Consider the following 12,961-nt stretch of genomic DNA (forward strand, 5'->3'; position numbering starts at 1 on the left):
CATATTAATTAAAAAATTCATTTCAGTCAATGTTTTCTATGGCTCAAGCTCTTTAAACTTACCTGTTGAAAACCAAAGTCTGCTCAAATGTAATTGGACTAGAAACAGAAACCTGAAGACTTCCGAAGCCAAAATGTGGTCCATCGTCCACAAATTCTACACATGCAGAATCTGTTTATATAGATTAGTTCAATGTGTATATTAAAAACTGCTGAGGAGGTCCTTTGTCCCCAGGGCCATTCAGCTATATAACACCATGCTGAAGAGGAGGAGGGGGGGAGTGATCTTCCCTCAGTCTGCCCTCCCCTTCTCTACTCTCTACTCTTCTCCTCTCCTCTCATTATTATATACCAACCCACTGTCCATCCCTTTACTGGCTTTACCCCATGCACGGACTGTACCACTACATATTCTTTTATATTTATATATGTATATATTTTTGTTGTTTTATATATAGATATATATATTTTTATTGAACTTTCCACTCCAGCAGCACAAGAACACTTCCCTACTGGACACTGACACAATCACATCATTGCATCCCATGCCTGTATCTGTATATATATTCTCCGTATGTGATTTATGTATGTATATCAGTGAGGTGTTTTTGTGTTAACTGTATAAGCTACTGGATGTTCTAAATTTCCCTCAGGATTAATAAAGTATCCATCTATCTATCTATCTATCTATCTATCTATCTATCTATCTATCTATCTATCTATCTATCTATCTATCTATCTATCTATCTATCTATCTATCTATCTATCTATCTATCTATCTATCTATCTATCTATCTATCTATCTATCTATCTATCTATCTATCTATCTATCTATCTATCTATCTATCTATCTATCTATCTATCTATCTATCTATCTATCTATCTATCTATCTATCTATCTATCTATCTATCTATCTATCTATCTATCTATCTATCTATCTATCTATCTATCTATCTATCTATCTATCTATCTATCTATCTATCTATCTATCTATCTATCTATCTATCTATCTATCTATCTATCTATCTATCTATCTATCTATCTATCTATCTATCTATCTATCTATCTATCTATCTATCTATCTATCTATCTATCTATCTATCTATCTATCTATCTATCTATCTACCTATCTATCTATCTATCTATCTATCTATCTATCTATGTGATTCTGTAGGGGAAGACCCACTGCAGCCGAGTGTCTCCAGAACCCGTGGCTCCGTGCTTATCGTGCTCCTCACAAAGTGCGACACTCCAAGGTGTGTTTCTCCACCGACAAGCTCAAAGCGTACCTCACGCAGAAGGAGGAGAAGCGAGAGCTGGTCCGCACCAAGCTGCAGGGTCCCTTCTTCCAGTAAGACAATAAAGCCCCCCTCCCCCCCGAAAACAACAAAAAAAAGTGGGATTTTCTTTCACCAGCAGATTTTCCTAAACATTATGCAGCCAATTTAATTTCGGTTGTATTTTTAAAAATCGTTTTGAATATCATCTGATTTTGAAAATGTGATGCGTCTTAATGAGTTTTCAAAATGTTCTTATGTGTTAGGTTTGATATGAGAGTGCGGTGCATTTAGTTTGGCTTTTGTTCATGTTGCAACAGATCAGGGATAAAGTTAAGTCAATGCAGCAAGTGTGAAGCTTGATTTGTGACATGAGAATCAGTTGTTTTGCTCTTCAGTATCAAACAGCTGCACATGTTCGGACTGACAGTAAAACATGTTTTCTGTGTTATTCTGCTCCACATAATCCAATATACTTCGGACTATTTAATTTGAATCTTTGCAGGTTAAGCTTACAATGTGTAAAAGGGAACTCGATAAGCTGTATGGGTTTTATTGGAAGCTTCTAAGTTTCATGTTGATAATATGTTTAGTCAGCAATCTACCTGAATGACGTAGTGAATGACAGATTCATTAAACAACACAAAAGTGATCAATCATTGTCCTCACACTTTATTCAGCCTCACACACAAACAAACACAGTCATGAATGAATGCTAAATCAGCATCATTTAGATTTTACATTTAAATATGAGTTTCCACTATACTAGAATTCAACAGAACACAACTATTTTCTGAACTTTTTTTTTGCAGTGTGTGTGCAGTTGGTACTGTCCAGTGATAGTGACGCGTAGAACACCCTCCTGTATAGTCCAGTGTCAAACTGGGTCCGATAAAGTCCAAACATTGCACTGGATTTGGCGGTTGCCTCAATCCTTTTTTTTTTTTGACAGGTCCAGATTTTCATACCTTGATATAAATATTAACCATTAATTGCCCTAAATCTAACACAAAAAAACTATAATCAATTCAGAGTCCCTCTTTTCCATCTGAGCATCTCTTACAATATGACGCAGAAGGTAAATGAAAGACAAACTTTTCTTCAGGTGTTTCAGTGAAGATGGGGTCACTCAGGCCAGATTAACAAGTGCTGGATAAGGTTTCCTTCTTATTTGGCCTCCTGAACTTTTTGGATTTCCTGGAGAAAGATAGATGAGGAGTAGTTTTAATATTTTGAACAATAAACTTGGTCTTGTCCATGAATATAGAAGAGTCTGTACTGCAGCTGCCAGACTAGACCAGTATAAGACTATAACAGACCAGTTCTTGCTCTTACCTCATTGAGGGTATCTTTCAGCTCCTTGTAGGCCCTCTCTAAGTCATCATTGATAATAACAACATCGAACACTCCTGGCTCCTTACCTAGAAGAAAGAAGTTAAGCGAATTAGCCTCAATAGATACGTCCAATAAGGAGGTTATGTTTTCATCAGTGTTTGTTTGCAGCATTACAAAAAAACTACTTTACATATTAGCACCAAATTTAGTGGAGAGATGCACTATAAGTCAGAAGAACCTTTCAAATGTTTGTGCGGATTCATCTTTAACATTGTGAGATTTTCAAAGACTTTTCAACAAATAATACAGAAATCGTTATTTTAAAAACATGTTTATAGTGCAAATGTTTGAAATAAGGTATGTGCCCTTCAAGTTGTCGTAAGTTCAGAATCGAGTTTTGACAAACTTACTGAGCTCCATGTCGATGCGAGCAGCTTCCAGACGTTTCTGTAAACTCTCCTCGGTTTCTGTCTGCCGGTCCCTCAGACGTTCTTCCTGACAGAAACAGGAGAACAAAACATTATTTTCAGCACGAGAGCTGAATAACAAAACAGCAGTTACATAATAATATCATGACTGCCACTTTAGAAAAAAAAAATTCATAATATATATAAAAAGTTTGATATTTACTAGGATCTCCATGGAAGGCGGCTGGATGGAGATGTAGATGGGGTTCAGGTCAGTCTGTTTAATCCTATTCACTCCCTGGATGTCCACATCAAGGATGCAGATTAGGTTCCTGGCCAGCACGTCTTCTACAGCTGCTGTACTACAGGAACAGTGTTACAGCATGAAATGACACCAAACGCAAACCCATTGAAATAACCAGGACTAGAGAAATGAGCAGCTGTGGGTTTTTTACGAACATGTACTGGAAGTGTAATCATGTAATACTGTGCTCTTCACATGTAGTGACTGACTTAAGAGGATCGCTGCATTGATCCAGGCTCCTAAAGCTGCAGCCAGCGTGTGTGTGTGTGTGTTTTGTCTTCAGAATAAGAGGAAGAGATTAAATGTGACACACAAGGTGCTGAGCCGCAGCGTCGCTCTTTTTGACCTGATGGCGGTTAAAGCTCCATCTGTCACCAGACTATTATATATCCTCTTGAACCCTGTGGCCCAGTCAGAGGGCGTTCTCTTATATACATTAGCAGACTACATTTCTGTTGAATCTAAATTGACATAAATCTGTGACACTGCTATTACATTAACTCTATAATATACTATCTATATACTTTCTGTCAGAGTTTTGTCTTCTCAAAAAAATGCAAATATTTACCTTGTTCCGTACATGTTGCCGGAAAACTGTGCATTCTCAATGAAGTCGCCATTGCTGATTCCCTCCTCCATGGCCTCTCTCGTTGTGAAGTGGTAATCTGTAAGATTCAGCATGTGTACAACATAGAATATTTAATCTAGATCTGCCAGTTCGATTTGCACAATTGAGAAAATGCAGTTTAGTGATTGATGACGCCAAGTTTATCACAACTGTGGACATAAGCTGAAATGAAAGAGGATATGATAATGTGTATGATAATAATGTGTTTAGGTTAGGGCTTGGTGAACATGAACAAGATATAAAGTTTCACATCAGTCGATATCAATTATTAACACGATAAATATTAAACGTCTTTATTCGAAGACGGTAAAACATCTGAAATGTGAGGAGGATCATTTAAGTGTTATACCTCCTCACTGTTTTTGAACATGCAGTAGCAATTTATTGATATAGATACAATATATTTTGTTATTTTGGTATTGATGAAAGTTATACTGAGGTAATAATAATATTGTTTCATATTGCCCAGCTTTAGTTAAAGTGCATGATGCTCTTCTCAAGGCTAAATTTCTAATTGTGTTAAATCTGCAAAAAACACTCTCAAAAGGAAAAGCATGCTAAGATGAGAAATGTATTTTTTCAACAGATAACGTTAGTTGAGCACTTGAGCAGATCACATGCAGATACATATTGTGTCCATACCAGATCCATTTCCTAAATCTTGACAACATCAAAACCTCTGGAGATCTAAAATAGAAGAACACGTTACTACAGCTATCAACAGCCACTGTGAAAGCACACAATCATTAGCATAGCAAGTCTGAAGGAGTCTGCTCGGACTGAAGTAAAACAGAAAATCAGTGTGCAAACACAGTTTAGATTTCAAACAGTACTCAGGAAAACTGCAGTACAAAGTCAGGAAAATCCACTGTGAAGATGAAATTGTGGGAAATAACATTTTGAAAGAATCAAACCATTTGAAGTGTATGTATATTTATGTGTATATATGAGATAAAAGTTGTTGAGTCATTGTCCTGTGATGCTAATGCTTGGTTACAATTCACCAGTGCTCTTTTAGCCACAGTGGGAAATGGGACGGTTGCACTTCACTGGACGGGGGGAATGGGAATCACTACTGAGGCATCACAGGGGGCTATTTTCAAGAGCTTTTTACTCCAAAGTGTAAACTGTCACATCCTGATCTCAGAGATCGTTTTATTGTTTTAGCTTTTTGTTTATCACACAACTTTCTCGTAATGAATTCAATGAGAAGCGTGCCAGGATGATGAAAGTAACCCCCTTCCCTTTGCCTTATTTAAAAAATTAAAGAAAAACAGGAGTCACACTGACGTCACCTGTCTCTGTGGTATCTGATTCGTTTGGACTCAAACATGAGGTTGACACTTCTAAGTCTTCGGAGGAAAAGATGTCTGCTACGGGCAGTAACATAGCCCCCAGAAGCATGGGGAGCTTGTTCAGCCCTATGGAGAGAGCAAAACAGGCACACACAGAGGTTTATCCCCTCAAGTCAGGGGAGCTGGGCAGGGGGGGGCAGAGCCATGTGTGCAGTTCACTTGGGAGTAAGAAGTGTTGTGGACAATGGAAGTGAAGGGAGGCTGGCAAATGGGGTATAGAGAGATAAAGGAAAACGGTGTATAGATATGTTTTATCACAGCTTTACTGATTTGAAACCCAAGCCTACAGGACTGCAGATGGTGGATCACAGAGCACAGTGGTCCTGCTGCGGTTTAAAGTCGCTAAAACCTCAACCACCTACTTGTGCTGAAACTAAAGTGTCTCCGATTAATCTGCTGTACCTTTGCCATCTTCCTCTCCTGGTCGTGGGTTTCTTGTCGTGTCTGTGAAGGAGAGGATCAACATTGAACAGATATTAAAGAGGAGTAATAGGATCCTGCAGAAACGTCAGTCTCCACATTACAAGATTTACTCATGTAGCACACTTCTACGCGTCAGAACAGCATCAGACGCCGTGTCCTACTTCCTCCTCAGACAGGAGGTTGGCACAGGAACGTACGTGACACGCTGAATCCAAACACGCCTTCGTGATCCTTCATCAGCCTCTTCATCAGAGTGCTCTTCCCTGCGCCGGAGGGGCCGCTCAGCACCACGGGCCTTGGACCTGACATTGTTCTGAGACAGATGTACAGACAGGGACATGTACGGACAGGGACATGGACAGACAGACAGGAGCAGAGTTATCTCAGGTTTGTGCCAGAAGCAGATTAAAAGCAGATCTTTTGTACTGGAAGAAATCCAGCATTAAAGGCATGGCAGCCATTTACTATATAGAGTAAGATTGATGGTTGTATTCACACCATAGAAAGTTAAGATCGTCAAGTATTTTCCATTCATGAACTGTCTAACTTCCAATGCTGCCGAAGCTCAATATGTTTCCTGTTAACTGGTCTAAGTTGCTGTCAGACTAAACCTTAGCACCAGACCTTTTTTGCTCTTTGCTTTACATTATAGTTCTGGATTTAATCTCCACTTGAATGAATCTCCACTTTGAAATATCCCAACGTCCTATTGCCGTAATTAAATATTACAACGTGTCCACTCTCTAATTGCTGCCTGGTTATACAGCCACAGGCCCCGGGGTTAATGTTGAGGATTCTTGTTAATGAAGTGCAGGCAGGTCAGTCAGCTGGATTAATTGGATCATGGGCCAGGCAGCACAAAGAGTCCAGGACAGGACAGGTGGCCCAGTTCCTGCTGCGCTCAGAGAGGACCACGCATCAGGAACGTTGTGGAGCCACTTTATTTAGAATCTATAGACACGGTTACCTAATAACAGGAGTTTGTACCAAACACATCTTTATACTGCTACTTCACCACGTCTCACATAGAATCCTTCAATGTTAAAAAGCTGCATCAGTAAATGTATTAGTTAAAATAATATACTGATCTCAAACAAATAACAAACGTGTGAAATGTTAAGTATAATTGATGATTTTACTGTTAATCAAAATGCATTCTGCTGGTAATTCCTACGTATGTTTACTTTTAACTTTTTTAAGGAGGTGAAAAGTATCCAGCCCTGACCTGTCATCCAAAAAAATAATCTCTGCTTGAAGAGAATATATAAGGGAATATATTTTAATGTCCCTCTTACTAAGAACTGAAATGCGTCAAACAATTATTTATTGTGGATAAAACTGTCAAATGTGCAGTTTACATTTTTCTTTTGTGCAACATAATGTATTACAACTTCAACTAAGCTTTCTCGTTTCTGCATAAACTAACTTGAATGTGTCTTAATCACTGTGTAAAAAAATTGTTGTTTTGTTAACTATTAATGAAAACATACTTTTGCAGGATCAGGTTTTAATTAGTAAAAAGACCACCTTACCTTTTCCTCACAGAGCCTGTTTCCGTCTGTCTAGTAGAGCTGCTCAATCCCAGATGATTCTTCTGCAAGGCTTAATGGACTGTATGTGTGTGTGTGTGTGTGTGTATGGGTGGGTGTGTGTGTGTACGTGTGTGTGGGTGTGTCACACTGAAGCAGCTCACTGTCGCTCTGAATTACCTCCACCTCCCTTCAGGGACCAATCACGTGCATGCTGGCTTGTTGTCATTCACAGACACAGGACGAAGAGATGTTTATAAACAAGTGATTGTGTCATTTTATAAATATAGTTTCATGAACTGCAGCAGATTCAGTGTAAAAATTGAGGATGTATTTCTCAAAAGACTCCAAAGATCTCTCGCTGTAGAGCCCAAAGGGGAATGTTGGCTTTGAAAAGAAGTCAGGTCAGGGACGTAAATAAAAAAGTAAATAAATTCATTTGAAAAAATGTTACAAAAACGTATACGTACCTAAATTTAGTTTGAAAGAAGCAAAGTTTTATTTATCCAGGGTTGTTAGTTTACATATTGTCATACCTGAGAGCTGACCAATAGTTGGGGGTTAAAACCTTGCTCAAGGGCACAAACGTGGTAGCAGAGTTTCATTTTGACATTTTAAAAAACACACACAGTTTGAAATTGCTGATAACTTTCTCCTGATGGACCCTTAATTCTAGTATCATGGTCCTGGGGTGTTTTCGGGCGTCAGCGTGGCGTGACTGAACCGTGCGGCGCTCCAGTGGTCGAGTGAAAGCTCAGAATAGCAGGGTTTAGTGTCCCTCCTCTCCAGTTGAGTTGTGATGGGCTCTGCCGGGTTAATCCCGCACTGACCCACTTTTTTAAAGGGCGAATACACAAACCAACACAAGATGTCCGTCTTCGAAAAGCTCGCGTTCAACAGGTGAATACCCTCCCCCCCTCCCTCAGCTCAAAGACGTAATGCGTCGGCAGCGTTTAAGACACACATTTTTATTGAAGCAACATTGATCAAATTAGATTTAATGATCCTGTACAAAGAAACACGTCAATGACAGAAGACAAAACAAGTGTTATGAGATTACTGTTAGTGAACCTACAGGAGCTAAACAAATAATAAATGATCTACTCGAAGACTATGTACAGTAAATACAGTCAGGTTGTTCTGCTTGTCAACATCGTATACACACACACACCAATCCAAACCTACACAAAAATATGTACATGTGCTTTGCATGTGGTTCTTGTTTTCCCTCATAAAACAGACTTAGAAAAAGATAAATATCGTCCGAAAGCATTTTATCTATGTTTTTGTTTTTTTAGTGCCTGAGCTCTCAGTTGGTTTTAAATGTTTCTTCAGATCTGGTTGATGTCGCAGCACGAACATGGATTTTATACAGGGGCGTAAAGGACGGTCAAAGGTCATGGCTGCGTGGAATTTAGGAGAACACTGACATAAAGAAGGGGTCAGGAAGAGGAGGAGGAGGAGGAGGGTGGCAGTCTGACAGGCCAGCTGCCCACAAGTCCACCCCTGATTGGCTAAAAACAGAGGAAGCCCCTCCCTGGTCACAGGAAGACCCGTCTCAGGTCTCCAGGTGAGGTGATGGTGTTGCACTGAGGACACAACTTCTTCGCTCCCTGGGAAAAAAAAGAATAATTCAGATGTTTATCAAACATTTTGAGGAAAACGTCTTCATTTTGACATTGATATGATTCAAGCTGAAAATGTTTACCAGCGTACGAAGCCAACACTCCTCACAGTGAACGTGCCAGCACTGGATGGAGGTGAGCGGCGTCGTGTACGTGTCCTGTAGAGACAGAGATGATGCTGGTGAGGGTGTGGTACAAAAAGCTTCCACTAGATGTCCACGTGAAACTACATTAAGAGCTACAGGAGGAGAGGCTCCTTATTAATGAACCTTTATTTAAGCATCAGTGATACATGAAAAGTTCCAGCCGACGTGTTTACTCATTCATTTCAATGTGTTATGTTAGTTTCTATAGAAGATAAAATGCAAACAGTTTTCCGTCATATAATTTGGAATCTTCTGTGTGGAGTAAGCAACATTAGTGTGTTCAGATTTCATAAGTGTGCATGTGTTTGGTTTGTTGTTATGTTATACGTTACTTTGTTTTCATCTCATGTTATCGTTTCTTAATTTATTTAAAAGAATCTCATCAAAGTTCCATCTGGATTCACAAAGAACTAAGAATTCAATTTAGTTGGGTGAAGTTTCTAAAGCTTTTGCAATTTTTCTGTAATTACAGGTCTGTTAACAAACATTTTAATAATTTAACAAGATCATGTATAAAGTAAGGCTGCAACTTTTAGTTAATTTAATTAATTATCTTTTCTGATTTTATTATTTACACATCAAAGTTGATTGTGTTCATCATACATTTCTTTTTTTATTTTGGGGAAATGTCTTTGAGATGTGTGCTTAGTTTGAAGAGCAGAACAAGGAGAAATAAAAAAAGGAATAACACGTAAGATTTAATTTGGTTGGTTTAATTAAAAACTTGCTTCTTTGTTAGATTTAAAGAAATCCTGGAAACAAGATGAAGCGAGCAAATTTCCACGAAATGTCTGAGCCAGGTTTCAGTTCAAAAATGATGTAGGCGATATATAAATGTATTGCATATTAACATAATTCAGATTTGACAATTTACGGTGAATACTACACAATATGTTACACATCGCGATTTAATGTCAACCTCTCACTCTGAGAGGGTGAAATTGTTGCTCTTATTCGAATAACATTTTAATATTATCAGGACTACTAATATTGACTTATTGCCAGTTAAAAAAACAACTGTGTCCCCACAGGATTTTCATCAGTTTCTGCTTTACTGAGCTGCTGTCTCCATTTCGCTTGTCTGCTCTGTCGCTTTAATTTGCCTCCGTACTCACCATGCAGATGAGGCATTTAAATCTGTCTCCTTTAGACAACTGTTTCTCCAAATCCCGTATCCGAGCTTTAAGTGCATCCAGGGTTGTCAGTGTGGAGTCTTCCGAGAGCCTACACACACACACACACACACACACGGTTGGATGGACAGTAACAGGAGTGGAGAGGGGAGGGCAGGCAGACACAGGAGAGTCATTTATAAATCGAAGACAGATTAAATTATTCGCTGGCCAACATGGACACTGAGCATGAAATTTAGCAGCAATCACATTGCCTGCATTCGCTGTCTCATTTATCATAAGCGTGTGAGAGTGTAGGGGGCTGGTGGTGAGGTGGGGGTGGATGTCAGGGTCCACATGGAGATAAGGCGTGCGCACACAAACACACACTCGCACAATTACGGGAGAGGCTCCACGTGAAGACCCACTGTACGTGGAGGCAGACGGGCTGTAGTGCATTAAGTGTGATGAAATGTGTGTACATGCGTGAGTCGCCTGCTGTGACCTTGATTGATGATATCATCATATTGATATAGTATTGTGTATCACGTTGGTCAGAGCAGGGGCAGGTGGTGATGATGCTACAGAGAGAGAGAGAGAGAAAGAGAAAGAGAGAGATGCTGTCGCCAAAATAAACACAGCAAAGAGAGGGATGGTTACACGTCCTCAACTGGGAGTCATGCGTGTCCCAGCATGTAGGATACGCTATGACCAACACCCCCGACTTCCCCTGTGACCCTGAGCCAGGAGAGGCTGGTATGAAAAGTGACACGAGTGGCTAATTTGTTTGGATTAAAATGTTCAACTCTGTGGCCCAAACCATGATGGTAAAGAAACTCCCTTTTCGTAAAGAAATCATTTGCAGATGTGAGGACAGATGTGGATGTAACATATGTTCAAACTAAGAAGAATTTTACTTCATGTGTTTAGGACAAGCAATCCTGAGCTCAGAAAAACTTAGCATTTTATGTTCTGAATGATGCTGAAACTTGTCATTATTACCTGTTTATTACCTCATTACTTGTTGGTTTGTTGTCAAACTACAGGACGGATTATCATGCAACTTGGTGGGAGGACGTGTTATCGGTCAGGGAAGAATCCATTACATTTTGGTGCAGAATCAGATCAGGTTTCAGATCCGGTAATGTTTTCTAAATTTGCTGAATATTGAGAGATCGGGTGTTCTCCAACCTTTTTGTCTTATTTCTCAGAGAATAATTCATTATATTTACGAGCGTGTATACATTGATGTAGATCCAAATAAAAATCTGGATCGAGTGAATTTAAATCATTTTATTTTTTACCATACAAACTTACATTTCTATGTCAGTGTTTTTGCAGGTTTTGGGCAGAACTGCGAGGCTGCTGTCCCCTTTCTCTCCACTGCTGGTAGATGGACTCCCTGAGTGAACAAAGAACCACATAACAACAAATAATGAAATCAATTTAGTTTATAAAACATTTATCTGCAAAACCTGTTAGAATGCAATTCTCAAAAGTCATTCCTTCAGTTTGTCTTTTTTAAATCAATTTATTCATTCAGACTTTGCTTAACTTACCATCATTTAACCATTTGGAATAGCCAAGGTTTACTCTGGAATCAGGTAGTATGCTGCAAACAAAACAAAACAGACATTTAAGAGCCAACAAACTGAGAAGATCACAAGACAACCTATATGTATCATTATTTCATGTCTAATGGAATATGTGGAGTGAATGAGAGGCTGTCAGGTGGGAAACATACTTCACTGTCGTCTCTTTGGAGCTTTCTCCTGAGCAGGGGATGACGTCTGCCTCTGTGTATCTTATAACAAACTCAGGAAAAACCACAAAGTGGGAGATAATAAAATGTGCATCTAACTTTTAATATGCTGAGAAATATTGTCTCACTTTTTATCATTTGAATCACTCTCCTGTGAGCTGGGGAAAGTTTTTTACATGTTTGTTATTTTCTCAGGAAATAATCCATTGATCTGGATGTAAAATTCAGACACATAATTGGAGTTGAAATCTATTTTAAAGTTTATTCTCCTTGTAAGTGAATTTTCTCAACTCATTATACACCTAGATACACAGTTACATTCTGCGTGTAAAGGATACTGTGCTCTGCCGTACTCCAGAGTATCGTCTCCATCCACGTCCAGGTCTGCGTCACTGTCTCGACACTCCTTGGAAGTAGTGCTCACCAGCATCGCACCTAACGAGACAAAATACAATTTTCAGGATTGTATGAATGATATTTTCAAACGCAGAGAAAGGATTGGTCTTTATTTCTAAGTTTCATTTAGAGGCACACGATGTGACTCCAGCTGTCAGTCAGGGTGCAACAAGTTTGCAGGTCACAGAATCTTCTCAGGTAAAGCAAAGTGCTACTTTTAAGTGAACCCTCGAGGCGCTCTGCTCCGCTGTAATGTGGTCTGAAAAGTTCAGTGATTTTTCAACTGCCACTCAGTCACATTTTTCACCCTCCACTGAACAACATCACACACATGGGTACCTCGATGGCGCGCACACACAGACACACACGCACGCAGAGATGTATCCTTACCTTTAAACCCTCCAACCATAGACGACATCGGTATCCTTCTCCTCTCGTTCCACTCATTCTCCAATGGCGCCAGGTCCAGTGAACCCTCCTAGAACACACACATGTGCACATGAAGAACACATGTCTCTGTCTGCATGAATATGTCCGTATGCCTCCTGTAGCCCCGAGCTGCATATCTGCTTCTGTGTTTTCGTAGCTGTGAACCAACGCCTGCAGTGTTTTCACATGGATACACACTGAGCTGACAGTGAGCCTGATGCTACGTGAACAAA

At 39.5% G+C, this 12,961-nt stretch overlaps 3 protein-coding genes across 3 annotated transcripts in view; 1 reads left to right on the forward strand and 2 right to left on the reverse strand.

Annotated features, from left to right (window-relative positions):
- obscna (obscurin, cytoskeletal calmodulin and titin-interacting RhoGEF a) overlaps window positions 1-1,355 on the forward strand; it is a 40,488-nt gene extending 39,133 nt beyond the window's left edge. The window contains 1 exon segment of the mRNA XM_061078882.1: window positions 1,175-1,355. Coding sequence (XP_060934865.1) covers window positions 1,175-1,355 — 181 coding nt within the window.
- Window positions 1,356-2,444: 1,089 nt separating this feature from the next.
- guk1b (guanylate kinase 1b) lies at window positions 2,445-6,038 on the reverse strand. Its single transcript, XM_061078734.1, has 7 exons — window positions 5,927-6,038; window positions 5,709-5,750; window positions 3,892-3,988; window positions 3,243-3,381; window positions 3,023-3,107; window positions 2,613-2,698; window positions 2,445-2,474 (listed from the first exon to the last, which is right to left on the reverse strand). Exons 1-7 carry the CDS (start codon window positions 6,036-6,038, stop codon window positions 2,445-2,447), a joined length of 591 nt encoding a protein of 196 aa, XP_060934717.1.
- Window positions 6,039-8,799: 2,761 nt separating this feature from the next.
- Window positions 8,800-12,961, reverse strand: part of rnf220b (ring finger protein 220b) — a 30,463-nt gene continuing 26,301 nt past the window's right edge. Inside the window, exons 8-15 of the mRNA XM_061078746.1 lie at window positions 12,690-12,777; window positions 12,242-12,338; window positions 11,886-11,945; window positions 11,701-11,753; window positions 11,459-11,543; window positions 10,145-10,253; window positions 8,967-9,041; window positions 8,800-8,871 (exon numbers count right to left, since the gene is read on the reverse strand). Of these exons, the coding sequence (XP_060934729.1) occupies window positions 8,800-8,871; window positions 8,967-9,041; window positions 10,145-10,253; window positions 11,459-11,543; window positions 11,701-11,753; window positions 11,886-11,945; window positions 12,242-12,338; window positions 12,690-12,777 (639 nt within the window). The remainder of the gene's footprint in view (window positions 8,872-8,966; window positions 9,042-10,144; window positions 10,254-11,458; window positions 11,544-11,700; window positions 11,754-11,885; window positions 11,946-12,241; window positions 12,339-12,689; window positions 12,778-12,961) is intronic.

The sequence above is a fragment of the Limanda limanda genome, chromosome 9, assembly GCF_963576545.1.
Source record: "Limanda limanda chromosome 9, fLimLim1.1, whole genome shotgun sequence".
NCBI classification, from domain to species: domain Eukaryota; kingdom Metazoa; phylum Chordata; class Actinopteri; order Pleuronectiformes; family Pleuronectidae; genus Limanda; species Limanda limanda.

What these genes read in the sequence shown, in the direction of transcription:
- guk1b (XM_061078734.1), bottom strand. Translation starts at nt 6,038, where the DNA reads ATGTCAGGTCCAAGGCCCGTGGTGCTGAGCGGCCCCTCCGGCGCAGGG. An exon ending in GTTTGGATTCAGCGTGTCAC is followed by an intron (nt 5,751 to 5,926) that starts GTACGTTCCTGT and finishes TCTCCTTCACAG; the next exon opens with ACACGACAAGAAACCCACGA. An exon ending in TGAAAGATACCCTCAATGAG is followed by an intron (nt 2,475 to 2,612) that starts GTAAGAGCAAGA and finishes ATCTTTCTCCAG; the next exon opens with GAAATCCAAAAAGTTCAGGA.